We start from the raw sequence: 21,255 nt of genomic DNA, 5'->3' as shown, positions 1-21,255 counted from the left end.
TCGAATCAGAAGTGAGATGAACAGTAACCTTGGCCATACATCTGCCCCTGGCTGCAGTTACATGGAGCGAAGAAGTTTGCATCCTGAAGTGGTCTCTTCCACTTTCCTGGAGTAACTGGACCAGGCCCAGTTTGACAAACTGGAACTGGGGTGCGATGAGATAAGCAGCTGCAGGCAGACCTGAGGGCATGGGACATCTTCCTATGGCACATCTACAGCTGCCAGAGGACAGGCTGTCAATCAGAGGCAAACAGATAGGACATATCCCATGACTCTTTTCCCCTCGCTATATGCCCTGCAGCACATTCTCAGTGCTCACAAGAATACCTTCAAGGGGTGTTTGTTAACTGGATTTTTACTGGCCAGGGCAGAGCTTAGCATAAGGGCACAGCTGCTCCTTCCCATCGTACAGAAGGACCAGAGAAAAATGAGATCATTAATGCAACCCAAAATATACCCAACCAGCACAGGAACTTTCTAGCTCTAGTCATTAGGATTAAGAACAGCTCTGTCTTTTCAGCATCTCCTTGCAAGTCGAAAAAATTGCGTTAGGGGAGAAAGATTAGGGACAAGAAACAGTATGTGCTGACTCTAGACAACACCATGGCCTGCAGGACAACACAAAGGACTGCGGTGATTTAGACAGGCTCCAAGTGTTGCATCAATTACATCAGATACTTTTCAAACTTCTTCCCAGGGTTGGGAAGATACTAACAAGGCTAAAAACAGCTGTAGCTCAGTGTTTGATTTTGTCCTAGCTAGAAGTCCAGCAAACAATGTCAATCTCGAAATACAGAAATACAAAATTAGCTATACTTGAAATATGGCTATAAATGTAAAAATAATAGTCGTGAGTGTTTGGATGCCTGGCTTCAGAGTGATGCATTAATCTATCTCCTTTCTAATGTCTAAGGTCTTAGACACTGTCATCCAAGTTGTTGAAAGCACCTTGTGGAGAAACAAATAGTTACAATGTTTCCGATTGCTCTGAGCTGCGTTCTGCACTGTGTTACAGCAGGGAAACTCCATAAACTGAGAGTAAAATCTCTTGTTCCTGGCACTTTTTCCCAGTATTCCACTTTGTAGCAGCTCTTGTCATAGAGTTTTCTATTTAAAAGTTTATGCCAGTTGGAGTTGCTTAAAGGTGGTCAAATTATAAGCAGAAAAATGCAAAACATTTGTCAACAATTATTCCTTTTTTTTCATAGAAATTTCCCTGTTAACAATTTCCCAGACAGCCCTAGGGATGCATTTTCTTTTCTTTATATTTCATTTCATCTAAGTTGTGAGCTAGGATTTAAGTGCCAAATATCTTCAGTTGATATAGGAGGAATTTGAAATATCTCTAGAGGCCTGTAGCAACACGTGGAAATCAGTATCGACAGACACACAGCAAGCCATTCCCAGAAGATGGGTAATGTTAAAATGACATAATGTGCCTCAGAGTTTGTAGTATTCCTGAGAACCTGACGTGGGTACACAAATATTGGGCAGGTGTTCTGTAACTGGTGCACTTGTGTAATGGTTGGGATTTCTCTGACCAAATGTAGGCGTCTGTTGCAGAGATGTCTCTATATCGAGCAGGTCATCCCAGGCTCCCTGATGCAGGCACTTCTGGGGCACGGTTCACCTCAAATACACAGCTAAAACAGGAAAGACAAAGCCTGTCTGACTGGTGTCCATCTCTTTCCATTGACTGTACCAGGACCCTGGGGTTACTAAATCAGATATTGACATAAAGGAGATGAATCCTAACTTATTTGCTTAAAACATGTTGTAACTTAGAGGAGAAAAATCTTTAAGTGTGAGAAATAATATGCTGCATGCTCATTTTAAAAGAACAATTACATATGGGAGCATGTCTTATATAAAGGAATTTATTTTAAGAGTGTGTTTTTAAACAGTGTATATTTATGTGCATTCTACCACAAGGGAATAATTTTAAACAGAATTAGGAGTTTTGTTTTACTTTTTAATGAATGACTGCAATCATAAGTCAGTTCATGCTCTGCTTAAATTAGATTCCATTGCTGCATTTCTCCTACTGTTTATCTACTAAATAAAAAATAAATGAACAATCCCATATAGAAATCTGATTTTCTAAGTGAACCTCTGATTGTCCAGAAAGAGTCACTGCATTCTGGATAAAGAATATTAATTCACATTGAATGACCTTATGCCAGTCATTGAGTAGCCAGCTCAAGAACAGAAAAGTTAGAAATGAAGGTGAAATAAGGAAATTTTAAAACTGTAGAGAAAAGATTTTATTTACTGATGTGCTCCTGTTGTGCATATATTACCCTCTAGCATTTTTTAATGTATCTTCTAATTATGTAATCAATGAAGATGTTGATGTTTACCAATGAAAGTATTTTTTCCTGCTGGTACAGAGCCATGAATTAACTATAACAGGCCCACAGACCTCTGCAGCTCCCTGGCAGTGTAGAATGTTGAAAGAAGGTTTTCAACATGTCCTTCTAAACGAGTTGAATCTACGTGACAGAAGAACAACATGTTTATGAACATCCCTCACAGACACCAACTGTGCCTGATAAAAATAAAAAGGAGGCTTATTTTTGTTTTGTATAGCCTCTATAGCAAAACAGCAAAAGTCTATGTACTGGGAAGACGTTAAAGCAAGAGAAAGAGAGAATGGTTCTGTGCTACTGATTTACCTCATGCACCTCCATGAAGCATTTTTGCTCAGTTCTGCACACAGTTTCTTCACAGGTCATGGTGTACCTCTTCAGATATGCTTCTGTGTATCATTTCTCCCAACTTTGCTGTTCATGTCTTGACCTAGATTGAATGGGATAATTTACTCTAAATGATACTTCAGTGTTGGGTGATAAATTATGTGTGATGATATAGATAATGATGTCTACAAGGAAAAAAGAGGAACATTCAACTGTAGTTACTCTCTACTCACAATCAGCCATATCATTGGTGTTAACAGGACGGTGCCATCTGCAGGGTGACTTGACTGTACAGACCTTGGAAATTGCATGCTAACATTGCCAGAAGCCATTACAGGTTATTCTTATTGACTACTGTAATTATAATAAACATTACATTCCAGGGATGATTTCTTGGCTGTATTGGATCCGTGACATCCAGCTCCCATGTATTTCGCAGGCTGAAGATTTTACCCAAGCCTGGAAAACTTTATCCTGGTGGTTTATTGCAATGAAGATGCTTTGCACGACCCTGGTTTACATTTGGCTTTTCTGAGGCCCGTATTCAGCCAACCTCACTCATCAGAGCCACTTAATACATACCTGCAGCCTATATATCCAGTAAAGCTAGGACACAGAGTCTAATGTAAAAGGACAAAATGGAAAAAAAAATATGCCTGACTGATTCTTCCTCCCCAGAGACAATTACTTAATGGATAATGATGAATCATATGTTAATGTGAAGTGACACAGATACATCATCATACAAAGGGATGGTGTTATGATGCTCTTATTTTGAAAATTTTTTCTGGGATCTTGAGTGATGTCTGTCCAGCTGCAGAGTGCAAATCCTATTACTGCAGCTGAAAGCATGTTTCAGTTAATAAGATGCTAAAGATCAGACAATGTAAAATCTATTCTGGCAGGCTGTGGGCACAGAACATGTAACTTGTCCTGTCTGTACTTTAGACTCCTCACCTTTTAGGAAAGTGATCAGTGATTCAGAATAAAAGCCTAAATCATCACGTAAGTATTAGTATTTCATTATTCTTTGCACATGGAAAGCAGAGTCTTACAAACTATACCCCACATTTCTGTATCCTGTAACACAGTTGGTTGAGTTTAATATTCTCCAATTTTCATTTTAAGTGTCTTTTTGTTATAACTATACTACTTCTCCCCACCATAACTGCATACCTTTTCCTGTAGAAAGGTAAACCCACCATCTAAAATACATATACAGAGATCTAACCAACAAGGACTAGATGAGATGTTTAAAGTGATTTGTTAGGAAATTTTATAGAATAAAATCCTGGGAAAAAAAATGAGATAGAATTGCACAAAAATAGTTCAACAGGAAGACACTCTGTTGTAATAACATTTTCTTGCAGCTCAGCCTAAATGGGACTTAGAAATAAATGTGTCCTCTTAATCCTGATGAAGCCAGAAGTGTAATGGATGCTGCACTAAGAGTCTTCTGAGGAAGCTGAGAGCACGGTCTGAGAAAAGAAGATTACTTGTGGAAGCAGTGCACAAAATCTAACCACCAGTTTTGGTGGTCTTCCTGCAGAGGAATATAACTTTATTTACTTGAGTGGTAAACATAAAGCTGTAATCCAGGTGTTTAACTGGATTTCTCTGGGCTCTGTAAAAAGAAAAAAAAAAAAAAAGCACAGACAAGTGCAAAATACAAAATGAACACAGATACTTCATACATCTGTTCAAAGCAGTTCCTTGTAATTAATCAGTGCTTTAAGGAGAAATTGTTCAGCCTTGTCATTGTTCATTAATTAAGAATGTGATGTTAGTGAAATCTGTTGACAAAATACGGCTGAGCCCAAGCTCCAAGACTGAGCTTTTGGCTGAGCAGATTAACGTGTATACATTTCATTTCCTCAGTGGGTCCAGTAACACAGAGGTCTCCTCAACCCTGCTGTGAGGTCATTCCATATCACTGAACGGCTTAAGGGAGACACTGTGAAAGCAAGGAATCAGGCCACAAGGAAAGGGGGTGGGGAGGAGGGGTGCTTTTTGTTGTGAAAAAGCTATTAAAATAAACAGAAGACAAGTCATGAAGAAAGATTTATGTAGCTTCACGTAGAAGTATTGGCTTCCTACATGTCATAGAACCAAGGATCCAAAAGTTGCCCAAAATGAAATACTGCAAGAAGGATTTATGGTGATTTTAATGTGACATGGAGCAGAAAATGTGTTCTTGGCAGGATATTTATGCCAGCAATTTAAAACCTGTGCTTTGATTGTTCTAGATGATAGCAAGTTTTCAGAGGCCATCACAGTGCTGCTTACTTGGATTGAGCGAGGCGAGGTGAATCGTCGCTCTGCAAACCAGTTTTATTCGATGGTGCAGTCGGCCAACAGCCACGTCCGCCGGCTCATGAACGAGAAGGCCGCTCACGAGCAAGAAATGGAGCAAGCCAAGGAGACTTTCAAAAATGCCTTAACGGGGATCCTCACTCAATGTAAGTAACTCCCTTTTTGTCCAGTGTTGTTGTAGTGATGGTGGTGGTGGTGGTAGTGGTTTTTTTATCATTTTGTTTGTTTGGGGGTAAGTAGTTGCAATGCAGTCATATTTTACTTCACATCCTATTCCATACTCTATGGCAATTTGGAGGAACAAGGACCATTCCTAAGAGCTTATTTCTCAAGGTGAGCAAAGTTTCAGTAGTTCTTTTATTAATAGATGAAGACATGCTCTAGGCATAATGTCTACTGTTGCGTAGACATAACGCTTCAGGAACGTACCAGACAGAAGCATCCCTGCTCTGAGCAAAGACCATACTTTTGTGGAGGGAAGTGATATGTACCCTGTGCATTGCAGCTAGTTAACTAGGCCAATTACAGAATAGAGGACAATTAAGTTATATTTTTAGCCTGAGTGTAGGTAAAAGGAAGTAGGATTCAGCAACTTCTAGACATATATTCACAGCCTACAGGCCACCCCCACAGTAGAATATGCTGTACTGCTGCTGGCATCAGGACTGCTGGGCTGCTACAATGCCAGTATTAATTTGGTAGATAAATTGCCTTAAATATTTAGTGCTGGCAGCTATTTCTTAGTTCAGAAATATAATAAATGAAGGTAACTTAATGAGTTTCCCGCATGAAACAATTATTGGGATACTCATCTAGAAATGTTCTTCAAAGAGAAAGGGAGAGGAGAGGAGAGGAGAGGAGAGGAGAGGAGAGGAGAGGAGAGGAGAGGAGAGGAGAGGAGAGGAGAGGAGAGGAGAGGAGAGGAGAGGAGAGGAGAGGAGAGGAGAGGAGAGGAGAGGAGAGGAGAGGAGAGGAGAGGAGGGGAGAGGAGAGGAGAGGAGAGAAGAAGAAGAGAAGAGGAGAAGAAGAGAAGAGAAGAGAAGAGAAGAGAAGAGAAGAGAAGAGAAGAGAAGAGAAGAGAAGAGAAGAGAAGAGAAGAGAAGAAGAGAACTAATTTCATTGTTGCTGGTTCTTAAATGCCTACTCATGACTGCTCAAAGAAGACACTTCGTGGAACTCAGAAGGGTGAAACCTGAAGCCAGCTCTCACATGCAAGTTATAAACAAAATCCAAGACAGTTTACCAGATGGAGGACAACACAGTTGTTATATTGTAATTTCTGAATCACACCCCTAATATTTACATTTAAAAAAAAAAATAGTCTTAAAGAATGTTCTGTAATACTTTTCTGGTCCCTCAGTGGTCATCCTTCAGAAGTTAGGGCTGAAGGCAGAAGCTTGGATGGACTTGCCTGGGTTAGGAGAGCAGCCCCTGGAAGCTTTCTGCATGTGTGATGGAGAGCTCAGCATCTCAGACCAATTCAGTTCAGGGCACATGTCCTTCTAATGTCAGAGCTTAGATCCCTGAACTTAGGAAGAAAGATTATGGGCCAAAGATATTTGGTTTCTGAGGATATATGTTCAGTGAGTAAATTTTAAAGACCAGCTAATTCTCTTGGTAATTTGCTAGGCAACATCATCTTCCATCTCAGCAACTAAAAGGCAGCATGAAGGAGCAGAGACACAGGCACCATGTGTGGCCATGCTGTTCAGTTCACACCAGGGCCTCTAGTTTTGTGTGCAACAGCCAGCCCTAGCATTCAGAAATGTCTTCTTCAGCTGCATTTAAAAAATTCCTCCATTGTCAGCAGGCTGAAATTTAGTTAAATCAGTTTAAGTTATTCCATTTGTCACCAACTGTTGTAGAACATCTGTCATCTGGAAATCAAGATCCCTGTAGTTTCAAGTGGCAACTTGCAGTTCTGGCTATCTGGTTTGTTCCTGTAATGTGCTGAATGCTGAACTCAGAGAAGCAGAAATAGGCCTGACTTCAAAACATGAGGTTTAGAGTGCCACAGTCAAAACAATGCCTGCAAGAAGAGAGTTTCTGACAGGTCTGGCATAGCAGGACAAGGTCAGCAAAAAGAAAATCAGGCTCAGAGAAAGGTGGATCCTTTCAAATTTTATGAGCTTTCCAGATGTTCCATATTGGTTATTTTATAAACATCATAAACACTGGCTATTATTAGCATTAATATGTCTTATTAAAATTCTCTACAAACTTGCTATGAACAGATGGGTGATGGTTTTGCTTTAGACATGTATATGCCTTAGATTGCTAAACATGGAGACTGTGAAATGAGCTTCCATTTTTCAAGAATTTTCCCATATTTGAGTTCATCTGAGGATTTTTTTTCACACATCCTTTTCCATTGTTTTTCCACAGCCCTGTATAATCAGTTACTTGCTTTATGAAGAAGAATTTGAAATTGCTAGGTGTGTGTGGTCTATTAAATTTTGCAAAGTGGCAAAAACCCCACTTCTGTTGTTTTGCAGTAGGGATCCAAAAGTCTAGTGTAATGCTGCAGCTGTGTGGCCATTTGACAAAAATATTACAGTATTTTTAAAATACTGTGTGGCATTCCTCTGTTATGAACTAGGTTGGATGTCCAGCTCTGAGCTGACCATTCTGGGCTTTCTTTGCAGTCAGCAGAGAAAAACAAATATCTCCAGGGAATGAGTCATCAGGCCAACCTCATGGTGCTATTCCAGTGACATGAATCGTCCCTTGGAGATGTCATTTTTTTTCTCTGCTGCCCATAGTGGATTCGTAGGGGGTCTAGCTCAAAACCATATGTTCCACTTTTACTAGTCTTGTTCAGAGAAGATTAATCCCACTTACTGTGTGTAGTTTTGATACAGAAGAATGTGGCATAAGGGAAGAACTTGGATTTAGCTTAAAAAGCCAGCATTGTATCAGTGAATATTATGGGGAGTGAAGAAATACATTAAGAAAATGGGCTTCAAGTGCACCCACCTGGAACACACACGCTATCTATGTGGGTCTCAGTGTAAAATGCTTTCTTACTAATGAGGATTAGTGTGGTCAGAACATTTCAGCTTATGGCCCAGCTACTAAAGAAGTACAGGTATTTAAATCCCTTCTACAAATTTCTGCCTGGAGGTATTTAGATTACCAAGCGGATTACCCGTAAAAATTTGGGTCAGGTGTTCAGCACATGAATTAATTACCTGACCAAAGTACCTGTGCCAGGATAATCATTGAAATAAAGTGCATTACTGCTGTCACACCACCAATTTACAGCCCCTAATTTAAGTTCTACAGGAAGTCTTATCCTTGTTATGGTGCTTCTTCAGTTATTTAAGGGATAAAGAGAGAAAAATGTCCACTTCCTAGGTTTTTATTAAATTACCTATTTTTTCTAGATTTGAATCTGTGCTTAAAATATGGATCGTTTTCCAGGATTTTGGATAGTTCTACCTTTGTGGTTTGATTTCTAAATTCTACTTTGCTTCCACAGCACAGTTACACATGACACTGCTCCCTGTCTTTCCACGCATCTTTGTTTCATTTCCTCCCAACCCACCTTTTCAGCCTAAGGCTTATAGATGTTGATCCTCATGTTTAAGAAATACCGAAGGCCTAGAGACATCCACGTTGGCCTGTTTTTTAGACTACACTGAGTCTGCAATTCTCTTGTCTGACTTTCTCCTCCATGCACTCTTATTGAGGTTTTAGATTCTTTAGTGCACTGTACCTTGACATTTCCAAAGCATCTATAGATAAGTGAAGATCCAAAATGCAGTACTCAAAAATTAATTGAATATCTCAAGAGTCAGAGTCACAAGGGTGTGGAAATATTTCAACATGCAGGTAGGTAGATACATAGTGTAATTGACAGCAGTGCCCCACAGCTGGGTACTGAGGAGCTAGTGACACTCACCTACTTTGTCATTTTTGTCAATTTTACTAATGGATGAATCTTCAAGGGACTTAGGCACTAGGTCCCCATCGGGGTCTATGAATCAGTGTCTCATGTGCCTGTGGGGGAATAATGTGAGGGTCTTTTTTATCATGCAGCCCCCTGGCCAGATGATTTCCTTGTCGCATGGTGGCCTTCACTTCATTCTCTCTTTGGCCTTCAGGGAATTTCAGTGCCTACTCATCAGGATGACCTTTTGTAAAGATATATTAAAGTATCCGGAATGCTGTGAAGGAACTGAACCTAAGTTTCCCTCTTTCCAAGAGCACTCTAAATGGTAAGATCTAGTGCTCAGAAAGGCAATACTGACCTTCCTTAGGGTGTCTGACAGATGGCTTTTAGGCACCTGATCCAGAACGGTGCCAGCTGGAAGGAGGTGTTTTCCTGTCTCCTGTAACATGGCACTGAACAGAGAGAACAGCTACATACATCTAGGGCACATTCCCACCCAGGCAATGCATATGCATTGTCCATCAGCTAGTTAAGGCAGGGGCCCTATATGCGCTCCTAAGTGTGAAGCCCTTCCTCTGTGCTTTGTAGGACACCTGAGCTTTAACCCATCACAGGTGATTACAGCTAATCACCAGGGTCTTAGAACTTGTGTAAAAGGCCTGAGTGTCAAAACATGGGTCTGAAGGTGTAAGGAGATACATGGTTCATTCTGCAGGGTAAGATGGAGTATAAACCTGCAGAGTCATTTATTCCTGTGTCCTTACCTCCTGGTGGATGTGAGTTTCCCTGGAAAAGGGAAGGCAATTCCCAGCAACCGTGAGATCCCTTTGTGCATTAGCTAGCATCAGTTTAAATGTTGCCATCCTGAATTCCACTCACAATGGCTAAGTGACAACCCTACTGTTGGCATTAGTTAAGCCAGTGGTGATCCAGTGTAGCAATCTTCAGGACTCAGGGCCGGTATACACCAATAGGAGATCCTGATATTTCCAGGAGACCTCACGGATGAGCTACATGATGACACCTTTCTTTTTTCCAGCCAGGATTTTATGAAAACTCTATCTGCCATTGCCTGCTTTGATTTTTTGAAAATGATCTCAAGATCTGAACTGCATAGTCCAGTTCCAGTCGTCATGTAGATATTCTTCCCATCGTGCTGTTGAGAGAAACTAATTTTCACTCCACAGCTCAATATACAGGGTGCCTGCCACTTCTTTCTGCTGCCAGTAAGCTTGTTTGCTTCCCTATGCTCTTGCTTTGCATGTGAAGGTGTACATGGTAGTGAAACCAAAGAGATACTCATCTTTCAAGAAGTCCTGAAACCAAAGAAACCTGGATTTATGAGATTATGCAGTTTACCTACTTAGTTTTTTGCTAACCATCCTTAGCCTTTTTATCTGTGGCACAAGATATGAGGTTAGATACACCTTTGAGCCAATTCAGTAGGGCTGTTCATTAAGAAGAATCAAAGGTTTGACTGTGTGTTGTGCTCCCCTCCTAGGAAGGCCAGGATTGTCACCTTGAGTTGTCTCTCCCTTCTTTCTGAAAGGACTTTAGTGGTGTATTAGAGTACTCTTTTTTTCAAATAGCTGGTAGGTATCTGATATACATTTCCCTCCTCCCCCACCCTCAACCCCCAAAATAAATTGAAGTTAAATAATTCTGAAGGGAAATGCATTCTCAACAGACTGAATAAAATTCTCCTCTCTTCAGGTTTGTTCATTTTCATTCTCTGATCTCTCTGGATTTGATTTAATCTGTTTTAACATTATCAGTGCCTTCACAGATAGAATCTGCATTTTGATATTAAAAAAAAAAAAAGTAAGAAAAAATGTTAAAAATACTTTTGAAGCTTTCTTCAGAAGAGGATTTGGATCAGTTTTGTTTTCCTCACTACAGGTTCACTTCAAAAGTTTCTTTCTTACTTTATAGAAGGTAGAATTTACATTGATATGATGGTGATTACTAAAATCACCTTCTTATCTGAATTGCTTTAAATTCCGTACTGCAGCCCTTTTTCCCAATAAGCCTTCCACTTTTCAGTATATTCTCTTAGTACTAAAAATGAAGCCAGTTTCACTACAGATATTGAAAGCATGCTGGTTAAAATTCTCTTAGCAGTCAGACTTTTTATATATATTCATGCTTTCTGATTATTCTTTCCACTGCTCTGCATTAATAACAACTTTTTAAAGGATTTTCCTGCTCCTTAATTGTCCGGTCTCGCATTCTTTCTTTCATTCGCCAGTGACTAATTCAAAAATATGAGCTTACTTTGTGTGCAATTTTTAGGTCATCATTAAACCCTTTGTGAAACAGATTGAGTCATATAATGTGTTTTTACAGTGCAGCCCAGATCTCAGTTGGTGTCATAGAACGCCACCATAATACAAATAAAAACATTAATCATTCATGTCATTAGTTGCCACTATTACATTCTACCTTGATGTATTTCTGAAAAAAAAAAGAAAAGAAAAAAATTAAATACAAAATAACCTCCACAATCCATCCAGTCCTTTTTGATTAGCTCATTTAGTCAGTGTACTCTTTGCTTACTTCTGTACTGATAATTTGTCCAGTAAAGCTCAGCTGGGTATCTCTATTCTTTTTCACTTGTCCTTCCATTTTCCATCTCATGTGCACATATTCTCAAAAGCTTTTCTATCCAGGATGCTGCAGCAGTGGCAGAGAATAGAGATGAAAGACTCTATTTCTATTTTACCTTGCATTCTTATAATTCCTCCTCACTTTCTGGCAGTACAACCCTTTGTGGTCACAGCCTGTAGTGTTTCAGTCAGCTCATTCCTTTGTGTTTCATTTTCTTTTAATTTCTTCATTCCTTCCATTGTCTCTACCCTTCACTCCACCTAAAGTCAATACGAATCTTGGTATCGATTTAAGCATGGCCAGAATTTCAACAGAAGCTCTTCTCCTGTTATTTTTGAGTCTTTTTTTTTTAATGTAGGTCATTGAATATGCACAGTGTTTTATAGCAAAATAAAAGCACTGCCTCCCAAGAGATTTCAGTCTAAGACCCCATTTTGACAACTCATGCCGCTTGCCTGGATCCTGATAGATCCTGAAGGATCTCCTAGATGATGAAGCAAGGGTCAAAGTAAAGAATCACGTGCTTGAATCACATGGAAATCTGTGTTTGGTTTTTAGCTGCCTTGATGAGTAGGGATGGAAGTAAGGGCCTGATGCTTCACAGAACGGAACTCTAAATGTTGTATGGAAATGAACAATAAGGAATAAGAGTAAGGCATTGGAGCAAGGAAGGAAAGATGGAGGTTTCACCCAAAAGGTATTCTGCTTTGGCTGTGGACACATATCGTGTTGCCTGCACATCTAAAACTGTTTAGGCTCCTTATAAGTGAATGAATAAAATGTGTAAATACAAAAATTAATAACCCTATGCAACTATAACTGGTTGAAATACTCTGTTCAGTAGGCACTATTCCTGCTTCATGTCAAATCACTGGATTCGTTCCAAATGGTATAGTTTATGATGATGATAAAGATGTTATGGGGGCAGGAAAAGAGTTTTGAAAAGGGATGGAGTATGTGGGAGGGAAAGAGATGGTCACACAGAGAAAAAGAAAACAAAAATACAGAATTATTATAAGACTGGAGGCAGTAAACAAAGAAAGAAGGGGACAGGTCTTGGCAAGCAGGGTAACTTAAGGTAGGAAACAAATGGAGAAATCAATGTTCCCTCATAAGAAGTCCGAGATGATTTTTTTGTTTGATTGCCAGAAGAGACTTTAGCTTTTAAAGCCTCCTCATTTACCTCTCTATTATTTTTCTTCAGCAAAAGAAACCATATTATGCCCAAAACAAATTTAGTCCTCTTGGTCTCCTAGGAACATTCTAATCTGCAAGATGCCTGGACAACTGCTATTTAGGAAGAGTCCCTTCCCTTAATGTGACCTGAACCAGAGTTCAGTCACATTTATGATGTTCCTTCATCTCAGAGTTCCCTTGGGGTTCTTTTTTTGGACAGGCTTACAAAAGTAGTTGTTCCTGCTTTTGCTTTTTTTAAATCTGAGAACTGAAAAAGAGGTCCTCCTAACCATAAATAACAAAGAGAACAGATAATTAAATGCAGTGCATTGAGGATGGTTTATAATCTTGTCAAGCTGATGAAGAAAGTAGCATTCAATATTTCTTTGAATTAGTGGCGGGGGGGGAGCACATGAAGGGAGTTAAGTTTGTTTCTGGAAGTCAACACAAGATCCATAAAGTGTTTTTTGCTATAATATAAGGTGACAGTATTAAAAGAGCAGGTATCATACATTTGTACCTACCCTACTGTGGTGTGCTGGCCTGATGTCAGGTTCTTGTTTGTTGAGAAATGACATGGAGGTGAAGTGTCTGGTTGACTCCAAGTGATTTATCACATGGCCAGCACTTGCTGTTCCATCAAGCTGTCAGTTTCTTTGTTGCAAAGTAAACCACATTTCACAACTTAAAAGATTTTCAAAGCTTATTTTGTAGATAGATTTTCTAGAAATGTCTTGCAGGGCAAACTGGGCCCTCTTTAATCAAAGTGTGAGTTTTTTACTTCAAAGTTTAACAAGGAGTACTATTGCATTTCCAGAAGAATTAATTGTAGATGTACATACCTCAGAGAAGTTACTGTGCAAGTTCCAGTATAAATCCTGAAAATGGGGTGTTTTCAGTATTCCCATAAAGCCTCTTTCACGGGATGGCTTAGCTGAAAGAAGAAAGGAAAACAACAGTTGCTGACACTGAAGTTTGATGTTTTTACAAGATCGGGGATTATAATTTGGGATGTGGTATAGGTGTTTTTATTTTTTCCTTCATCTATGTGGAAGACTCTGCTTATTGTATTATGAAAAAATGTTTCTTCCTATATCACTCAGATATAGACCACTGACATTCACTCAGCCCCTTAGTAATCCATGCAACCATGTTGACTAGGACCAGTCTGAGTCAGATGGAAGAGGAAGAAGAATCAACCATCAACCCAGACAAACCTTCTTTTGGTCTCAAACACTGTAGGCCCAATCAAAGGGAAATGTAGAAATAATATAGTATAATTTAGAGAGAGGACACTTAGTTTCTTATTCTTTCTAGTATTCAAGTAGGTGAGACAGGGTAGATAGAGGAGGAAAACATCCTTCTTCTGGTAAGCCTGGTAATGGATCTCTGCAACACTGAGACCTTGCATCAGGACAAGAACACAAAAGATGAGGCTGCCAATAAAAGATGATTCTAATAGCTCTGCCTATAGGATTAAACTAAGCTGAACTAGGGCAGGATTGTCCATACTGTTCAGCCATAAGAATGTTGTTGTTCTCAGCCAGCTAGCGTTTTCCCACACAATGTGGGTACAGTTTAGGGTTTGGTGCAGGCCAAATAGTTTCTCCAAAAGCATGTTTCTGGGAAGAGAGAAAGGTTGCTGCTGCAAGGACACTCAGCATATTGTGGCAGTTGGTTTCAGGGAACGAGAATAGTCCCTGGCTGATTTTGATCTCTGTTACAGATGTAGTGGTTGGCAGTAGGACAAATTAAGGGATGACAGCCTTGCAAGCTGACTTGTGACACAGCAAAACAATTTGGGAGCTAAATCAATGCAGGCACCGTTCTCTTGGTCTGTCCAGAAAAGTGGAATTTGGGTATATGATAGATAAAACCTGTGGTTTTCTCCTTTATCGCACTATATCTTAAGACCAGACTATGTCTTAAGTAACCTACAGCCAATGAGAAAACAAGCAGACCCAACAGTAACCTGCTCTTCTTTGATGGAATTACAGCTGGGATTCACCTTCTTTTTGATGCCCATTGATTTTTTATGTTTGTTTTGTTTTGTTTTGTTTTGTTTTTAAAGCACGAAGAAACTGAAAACAAACCATAGCTGCCATTTATTATGGCAGATGGGTGATTTTGCATAGCTGTCAAAATCAATGTCTTCATTATAGAAATCTATAGTGGCATTTGTTTAGGTATCCAGCTGATGACCAGGGGTTTAGGCCCCATCTCTTGCATTATCTGCAGCCTTCTCCGGGGTGGTGTTTTCCGCCTCTGCCAGTCAATGGCAGGTACATCTGTTTCTCTGTGACATGTGAATCAGGTAACAGAGAGGGGCTTCAGCTTTTCAGCTGTAAAGGTCTGAAAGGCAAATTGTTTTCTCAGAGTAAACAGTATCATGATCAAAATACTGAGAGTCTGGCCCAGATTAATTTAAAAAAAAGTTTCTTTCTTCACTCTGTGATCTCTCTACCATTTCTTTTACTGGCGTCACACGTCATGTTTCTAGGTGCAATTTTAGCCTTGGATTTTGTCATAGAATCACAGAATGGCTTGAGTTAGAAGGGACATTAAAGATCATCTAGTTCCAATCCTCCATGCCACCAGCAGGGACACTATCTGCTAGACCAGGTTGCTCAAAGCCCCATCTACCCTGGCCTTGCACGTTCCCAGGGATGGAGCATCTACAACAATCCACAGCCTGTTCAAGTGCCTCTTCACTCTCACAGTGAAGAATTTCTTCCTTATATCTAATCTAAATCTACCCTCTTCCAGTTTAAAGCCATTACCCCTTGTCCTATCTCTACATGCCCTTGTAAAAAGTCCCTCTCCAGCTTTCTTGTAGGTCACCTTTAGTTACAGGAAGGTCTCCCTGGAGCCTTCTCTTCTCCAGCCTGAACAACCCCAAATCTTTCGACCTGTCTTCATAGGAGAGGTGCTCCAGCCCTCTGATCATCTTCATGGTCCTCCTCTGGACTCACTTTAACAGGTCCATGTCCTTATGTTGGAGGCCTCAGAACTGAACACAGTACTTCTTAATGCGAAGATCTATTCAGTAAGTTACCAAATGACTTTCGGTACTGTTGCCAAAAATATTCTCTTTCCTATTCAAAATGGACCTGGAGACTCTTAATTCATTCACTTGCAGCATCTAGCCTTGACTACTGTAATTCCTTGGTTTGCTGGGCTTAGAGCCAAATCGATTGGCAGATTCCAGCTTACTCAGAATTCAGCAACAAGGCTTCTGACCTAAACCACGCCAACTCTATATCCTCCCTGTGCTGCAAATCTATATTTGAAAAGCATGTTATACATTGACTGTAACAGTTTCCTTTACACTGTAATTTTATGGGTGGATTTTTTCTTTTACCCTGAATGTCAACTGTCGTACTCTTACAGAATTTTTCTGAGCTAAATTGCCATATATTCCACTCTTGCACTTACAGTAATTTAGTGCAAAGCCCTTTTCATCCTGTATCCCTAATTGGTGGAATTAGGAGTGAAATTCTACATGAAATCTGATTATTTTATCTGCCAGCTAAGAGTTTTGTTTTTATTTTAACACGTGTTTCAGTTTTTTATTTTGTCTCTTTTATCATAAGGCATTATAAAACATTTAGTTGCTGGTGTTCTTTATTTTTACATACAAGAAATTAAGAATAAACATGTATGCACAGGAGCTAGTAACATAATAAGCAAAGGAAAAATTGAGTACTTCTTTGTCTCCTGAACCCAAGGAGAAATTTCAGCCTTCTCTCAATGATGTATTTAAAATAGCCTGCTTGATAAATGTAATGGAGGGTAAAAATGTTCTCTCTGCCTCTACAGATGAGACTATACTTTGGTTCTCATTTATTTCTCTTCTTCACTATATCATTTTCAAATATCCTATGTCAAATATTCTCTTGCCCTGGAGATAATTCTAGCTTTCTCTTTAATCCAGTCTTGTATGCAACTTCCCCAGGCATCATTTAAGGGATTTTTTGTTGTTGTTGTTTCTAGTTTTTCTGGTTGTTTTTACATTTATACTTTATAACGATACACTATTCTGGTAGCCTGTTTTATAGCAACAGAAACTGAAGTTTAAACTTTGATTTTGTATGCTTAGCGTGAGCTGGCACCTCTAATAAAGTGCACTGTTGTTACACTGCATTTGTTAGACATTGACACTTACATATCACTCTAGGCACAGTTGTTTGGGTCTTTTTAGTTATTTATAACTCATCAGAAAAAACAATAAGATAATAATCCTTTGTCTGAAGCATGCGTCACAATCACCACCAGCAGAATAAGTCATTAGGAAAGATGCAGTTATTTACATCCTGTAAGTTATATTGATAGGAAAAACAACAACATGGTATGGACCCTTCCAGAACAATGTGGGGTTTTAAACCCTAATTTAGTAAGAAAACAGCTTTGCATATGGTCAATGAAAATTTGATATAGCATAGAACTTACCAGCAGATGTTTGACAATGAATATTTCATGTTACTTAATAATTCTACTTCCCAGTCACAGTTGACAGTACAGTGCATCCTAGAGTTCAAGAAGCTTTAGAGAGATAGGAATGACCTGTTATTTCATTTTGGTAATTTCTTTCTGGAGGTCAGGAAATGCTCTGAAAACCATGGTCAGCAGCAGGACCAAGAGCAACTGTTTAATTCAGCTTCTGCAGATAATAGCCTAAAATCTCTTTGGCCAAATTGTACCCAGACATGGAGGAAAAGTGAGTTAACTGGAGAGTTTTCAGCTAATGTAAACTCTCTTGGCTTCCACTTAGGGATGAATCTGCCATCTTAGTGGGTTGTGTGTGGCTAGATCACCCACACAAATTTCATCCTGATCAGGGTTGGGTACATCACCTCTTCTCTACTAATTAACCAGAGTGCAGGAGTTATGCCAGCTTTAGATTTCCAGGGTGTCTGTGGGAGAACAAATCAATCCTAATGCAACACAAATTAACCTACAAACAAATGTGAACTGGCAGAATGGATTTATATTGGATTGTCATCTCCTAAGACATGAATGCAGATTTTTGATGCATCATAAAAAGATGCGAAGCAACTTTCCTGTCAAACCATGACCTTGGCTGCTGTTTAGCTCTAATGAAATGCTTGGAGACCTTTTATGTTAGATATTAACTGCAGGTGTTTGTACCACCTCATAGCCTATATTGCTGTGTATATTGAAATTGCTGTGTGTACAGTGACACTTTGAATAGAGACTACTAGGATGGTGGTCTTTGATATGTACTAATTTATGCTCTCCCCTACATTTTCTTTTTATTTTCCCTAGCTTTTTATTGCATAAAGTTTCTTTAAATGCCTTGATTTTTAGCATCTAGTACTTGTAGTACCCTACCTCTTTTAGGTTTTTTTAATATCTGAAAATTGGGTAAGTGAAGGAGATCCTTTTTCTACTCACTTTGTCTACTACAAGAAAAACTCTTTGACATCTTCCTAGCTTGTGTTTCCATTGAAGAAAGTTTCTGAAATTATCAGATAATGACTATTGATAAATCTCAGTACCTGTTCACAGAGTAGAAATTAAACACTTTAAAGTTCAAATGTTTTACAAAATTCAGATGATCGTATTAATACCTATTAGTGGAAAATGGCAAACCAGCTCTTCCTTATATCTTTGTGAATCTTTTCTACTTGAATTTCCACTTACAAACTAAAAACAGATTGTTAATTAAGCAAGATTTTCTGAGCACCTGGGTCATCAACACAATGATAGTAATTAAATTCTAGCCTCAGTTTCTGTACACATAATAATAGAGTGCTTTAGCATTTTCATTCTTTTCAAATTAATTGAATAAATATACACAAGGGATACATCCACCCTTCACTCCAAGCAAGTTCTAATAGGCTGAAATTATTATGTCTACTTTTAAAACTTGAACAGATCACAAATGCATTGGATCATCCCAGTAGTTTTGAGGCATCTTCTTTTGTATAAACTACATATAAGTATTAATTTGAAAAGACAACATTTATTTCTATGGCTTTGCAAGATAATTAGCCAGTGGTAATGATTGCAAAGAAAAATTACCATATGTAGTTCAAAGTGTTGTAGTCTCCCTGAATCTGAAAGCAGCCTGAAATAGTGGTAAAAAGGAGAAGAAATGTGATCCTACTCAAGCAAGTGGGGTTAACGTTCACATCTAGACTTGAAAGATAAATAACTGACTTATTAAGTGAGTTCACTACTTTGGGAAAGAAAGGTTGTTATGCATAAGAAGATCCTTCACGTATATGACTTCAGTGGAAGAGAGCAGCCATGGATCAGCTCAATGAGAGACCAGATCAGAGGGAATTACAGCACCCCTACCACCATTTCTCAATGTAAGAGGTGGGTGGGAGGTGCTGCAAGCTACATCTTTACAAATCAGTGAACATCATTTCAGCCCAGGAATCTAAAGAGATAAATAGCCAAGAACCTTGTCAAAGACTTGAATCATTTTCCAGGTTGAGTTCATAGGTCAGCACTGCTGCTCAGTCAGGAGTACAGGCCAGGTCATTTGCAGAAAATGTGGATTTCTTGGTAATTATACAGTTAGCTGTGCTGGGATTAAAACAACCTAGGCAGGTCACTGTTGTGGAAGAACAATATGGCTTGTAACTGATGTGAAGAGAGTGTTGAGAGATAAGCTTTGGATTTCAGATGAACAAGTAGCTAAAAACTTAATTGTTGTAGATAATTGTCCTAAATATGGATGTCTAGCTTCAGAACAATTTCATTAGAGCTGGACAAGGGAAGCCCATTTCACATCTCTTCTTCATCATATATGCACAAAAATGCAATTATTCACATACATAAACATACATAGGCCATGGACACAGGACAGAATAATCTACCACAGGTGAGCTTGTTTATATTAAACAACAGAGAAGCAAAAGCTGCAGCTACAGATCGCATCATTAATGTGTAGTTTAGCCCTTCCCATCTGCTGGCAAATTCTCGCTATCAGATAGCCACCCTCCAAAGCAGAGCCTGCTTGCCTTTCACGCTTCCATTTCTACAGCCTGCCTATCTGTATACAGCTGCTGCAGGGGGACATGCCTCAGGCTTATGTCTGGAGTGTCATTTCTGTAGTCACACACCTATAGCCACCCACGCAAAGGCATGTGGTTGCAGAGTTGTGATGGACATCACGGGGAGGCAGCTGCATGCGTGTGTTTTGGTACATAGTTATAACTTGTGTAGACTAACGTTATGGAGACAGACTTGAAGGGAGACATCTCCAACATTGATAAAATGTAAGTACAAAAGACACATCATTGGACGGATATTGATGATGTTGTTTCAGTAATGACATCATCCATAGACTCCTAGTGTCTTTGCTTTGCTTCTCTATAGTGATCACAACATAAATTGCTTGTCTTGTTTGACTTCCTTGTTCACCAAAGTTGAGCAGATTGTCGCCGTTTTCAACGCTTCTACCAGACAAAAAGCTTGGGACCATTTCTCGAAAGCCCAGCGAAAGAACATAGACATTTGGCGAAAGCATTCTGAGGTTGGTGATTTTATTATTACTTTCTACCCATCATCTCACAGCTGGATTGACACAGAACGAGTGTGATTGTAGCTGGACATAGTGTATTCAGCAATATTTATGGCTACCATTTTAGCTCTTAATCAAATGGCCATTATACAGTCTCATCTACAGTATGAATTGCTCCCATTGCTCTCATTATGTTAATAGTCATTAAATAACACTAAGAGAGCAATGTGTTTTTATTTTTCATGCAAAATTTGGGAAATCATTGGAGGATTATGTTTACTATCTAAAAATAATGAGATGAAGTATTGAAATTAGAAACAATATTTTCAACTAAGGATAGAATTAAGAATTATTTCTGAAAAAGATCTTTTAGGAGTCATCGTGATCTGTTTTAAAAAGAAGTATTCTGTAGCACAGATTTTTTTTCTCATTGTGCCATCATATGGTCATTATAAGATGACTTTGCCTGAAAATAAAATAGAGGATTTCTTTCCTGAGTAATGACTTAAGCATTTAAGTCCAGAATTATTACATACTCCTTCCCATTTGTTTTATATTTATCTTTGAAAAAGTACATACATCACTTGTATTGATTCTAAGTATTATGCTTGCAAAGAAACCAGTATAAATGTAATCCTACTACCACAAAGAGTTAGCAATGTGGGGCCATGCATGTGTGACTGTCTTAAGCCTGAAAAGAGGAAATGGGATTTTAACTCCCCTTGCTGCGAGTGGCAGCAAAGGAAGCACTAGACCTCATCCTGTGTTATGGTCATCCAGCTTTCGTTTTTAATTCAGTATATACGCTATGAGCCAGTATTTTAAAAAGTAAGTACCGCTGTCTTTGTTTTCTTTCTTTCTTCTTCTTTTTTTTTTTTTTTTAATATGAGCAATTTACATACACTTGTTTTAACTTCATGTAGTACAGTATGTTGATTGTTAGTATCACAGTCCTCTAAATGATTTTTCTCTGTCTCAGAATAAAAACTTTAGAAGGTAAGGCGCACTTATTTAATTATTTTGTAGTACACTTGTAAAATAAGTGTTGTACACTTAGCTTGAGAAACACT

General features: G+C 38.9%; 1 protein-coding gene across 1 annotated transcript in view; it reads left to right on the top strand.

The window, feature by feature from the left end:
* ENOX1 (ecto-NOX disulfide-thiol exchanger 1) overlaps positions 1-21,255 on the top strand; it is a gene marked incomplete at its 3' end in the record, with an annotated part of 139,593 nt that overhangs the window by 51,087 nt on the left and 67,251 nt on the right. Inside the window, exons 5-6 of the mRNA XM_080363364.1 lie at positions 4,943-5,155; positions 20,091-20,197. Of these exons, the coding sequence (XP_080219490.1) occupies positions 4,943-5,155; positions 20,091-20,197 (320 nt within the window). The remainder of the gene's footprint in view (positions 1-4,942; positions 5,156-20,090; positions 20,198-21,255) is intronic.

Source organism: Nesoenas mayeri (genome assembly GCF_963082525.1).
Source record: "Nesoenas mayeri genome assembly, chromosome: 1".
Classification (NCBI taxonomy): domain Eukaryota; kingdom Metazoa; phylum Chordata; class Aves; order Columbiformes; family Columbidae; genus Nesoenas; species Nesoenas mayeri.
Note: the sequence above shows the minus strand (reverse complement) of the source record. Positions and strands in the feature narration are given on the sequence as shown.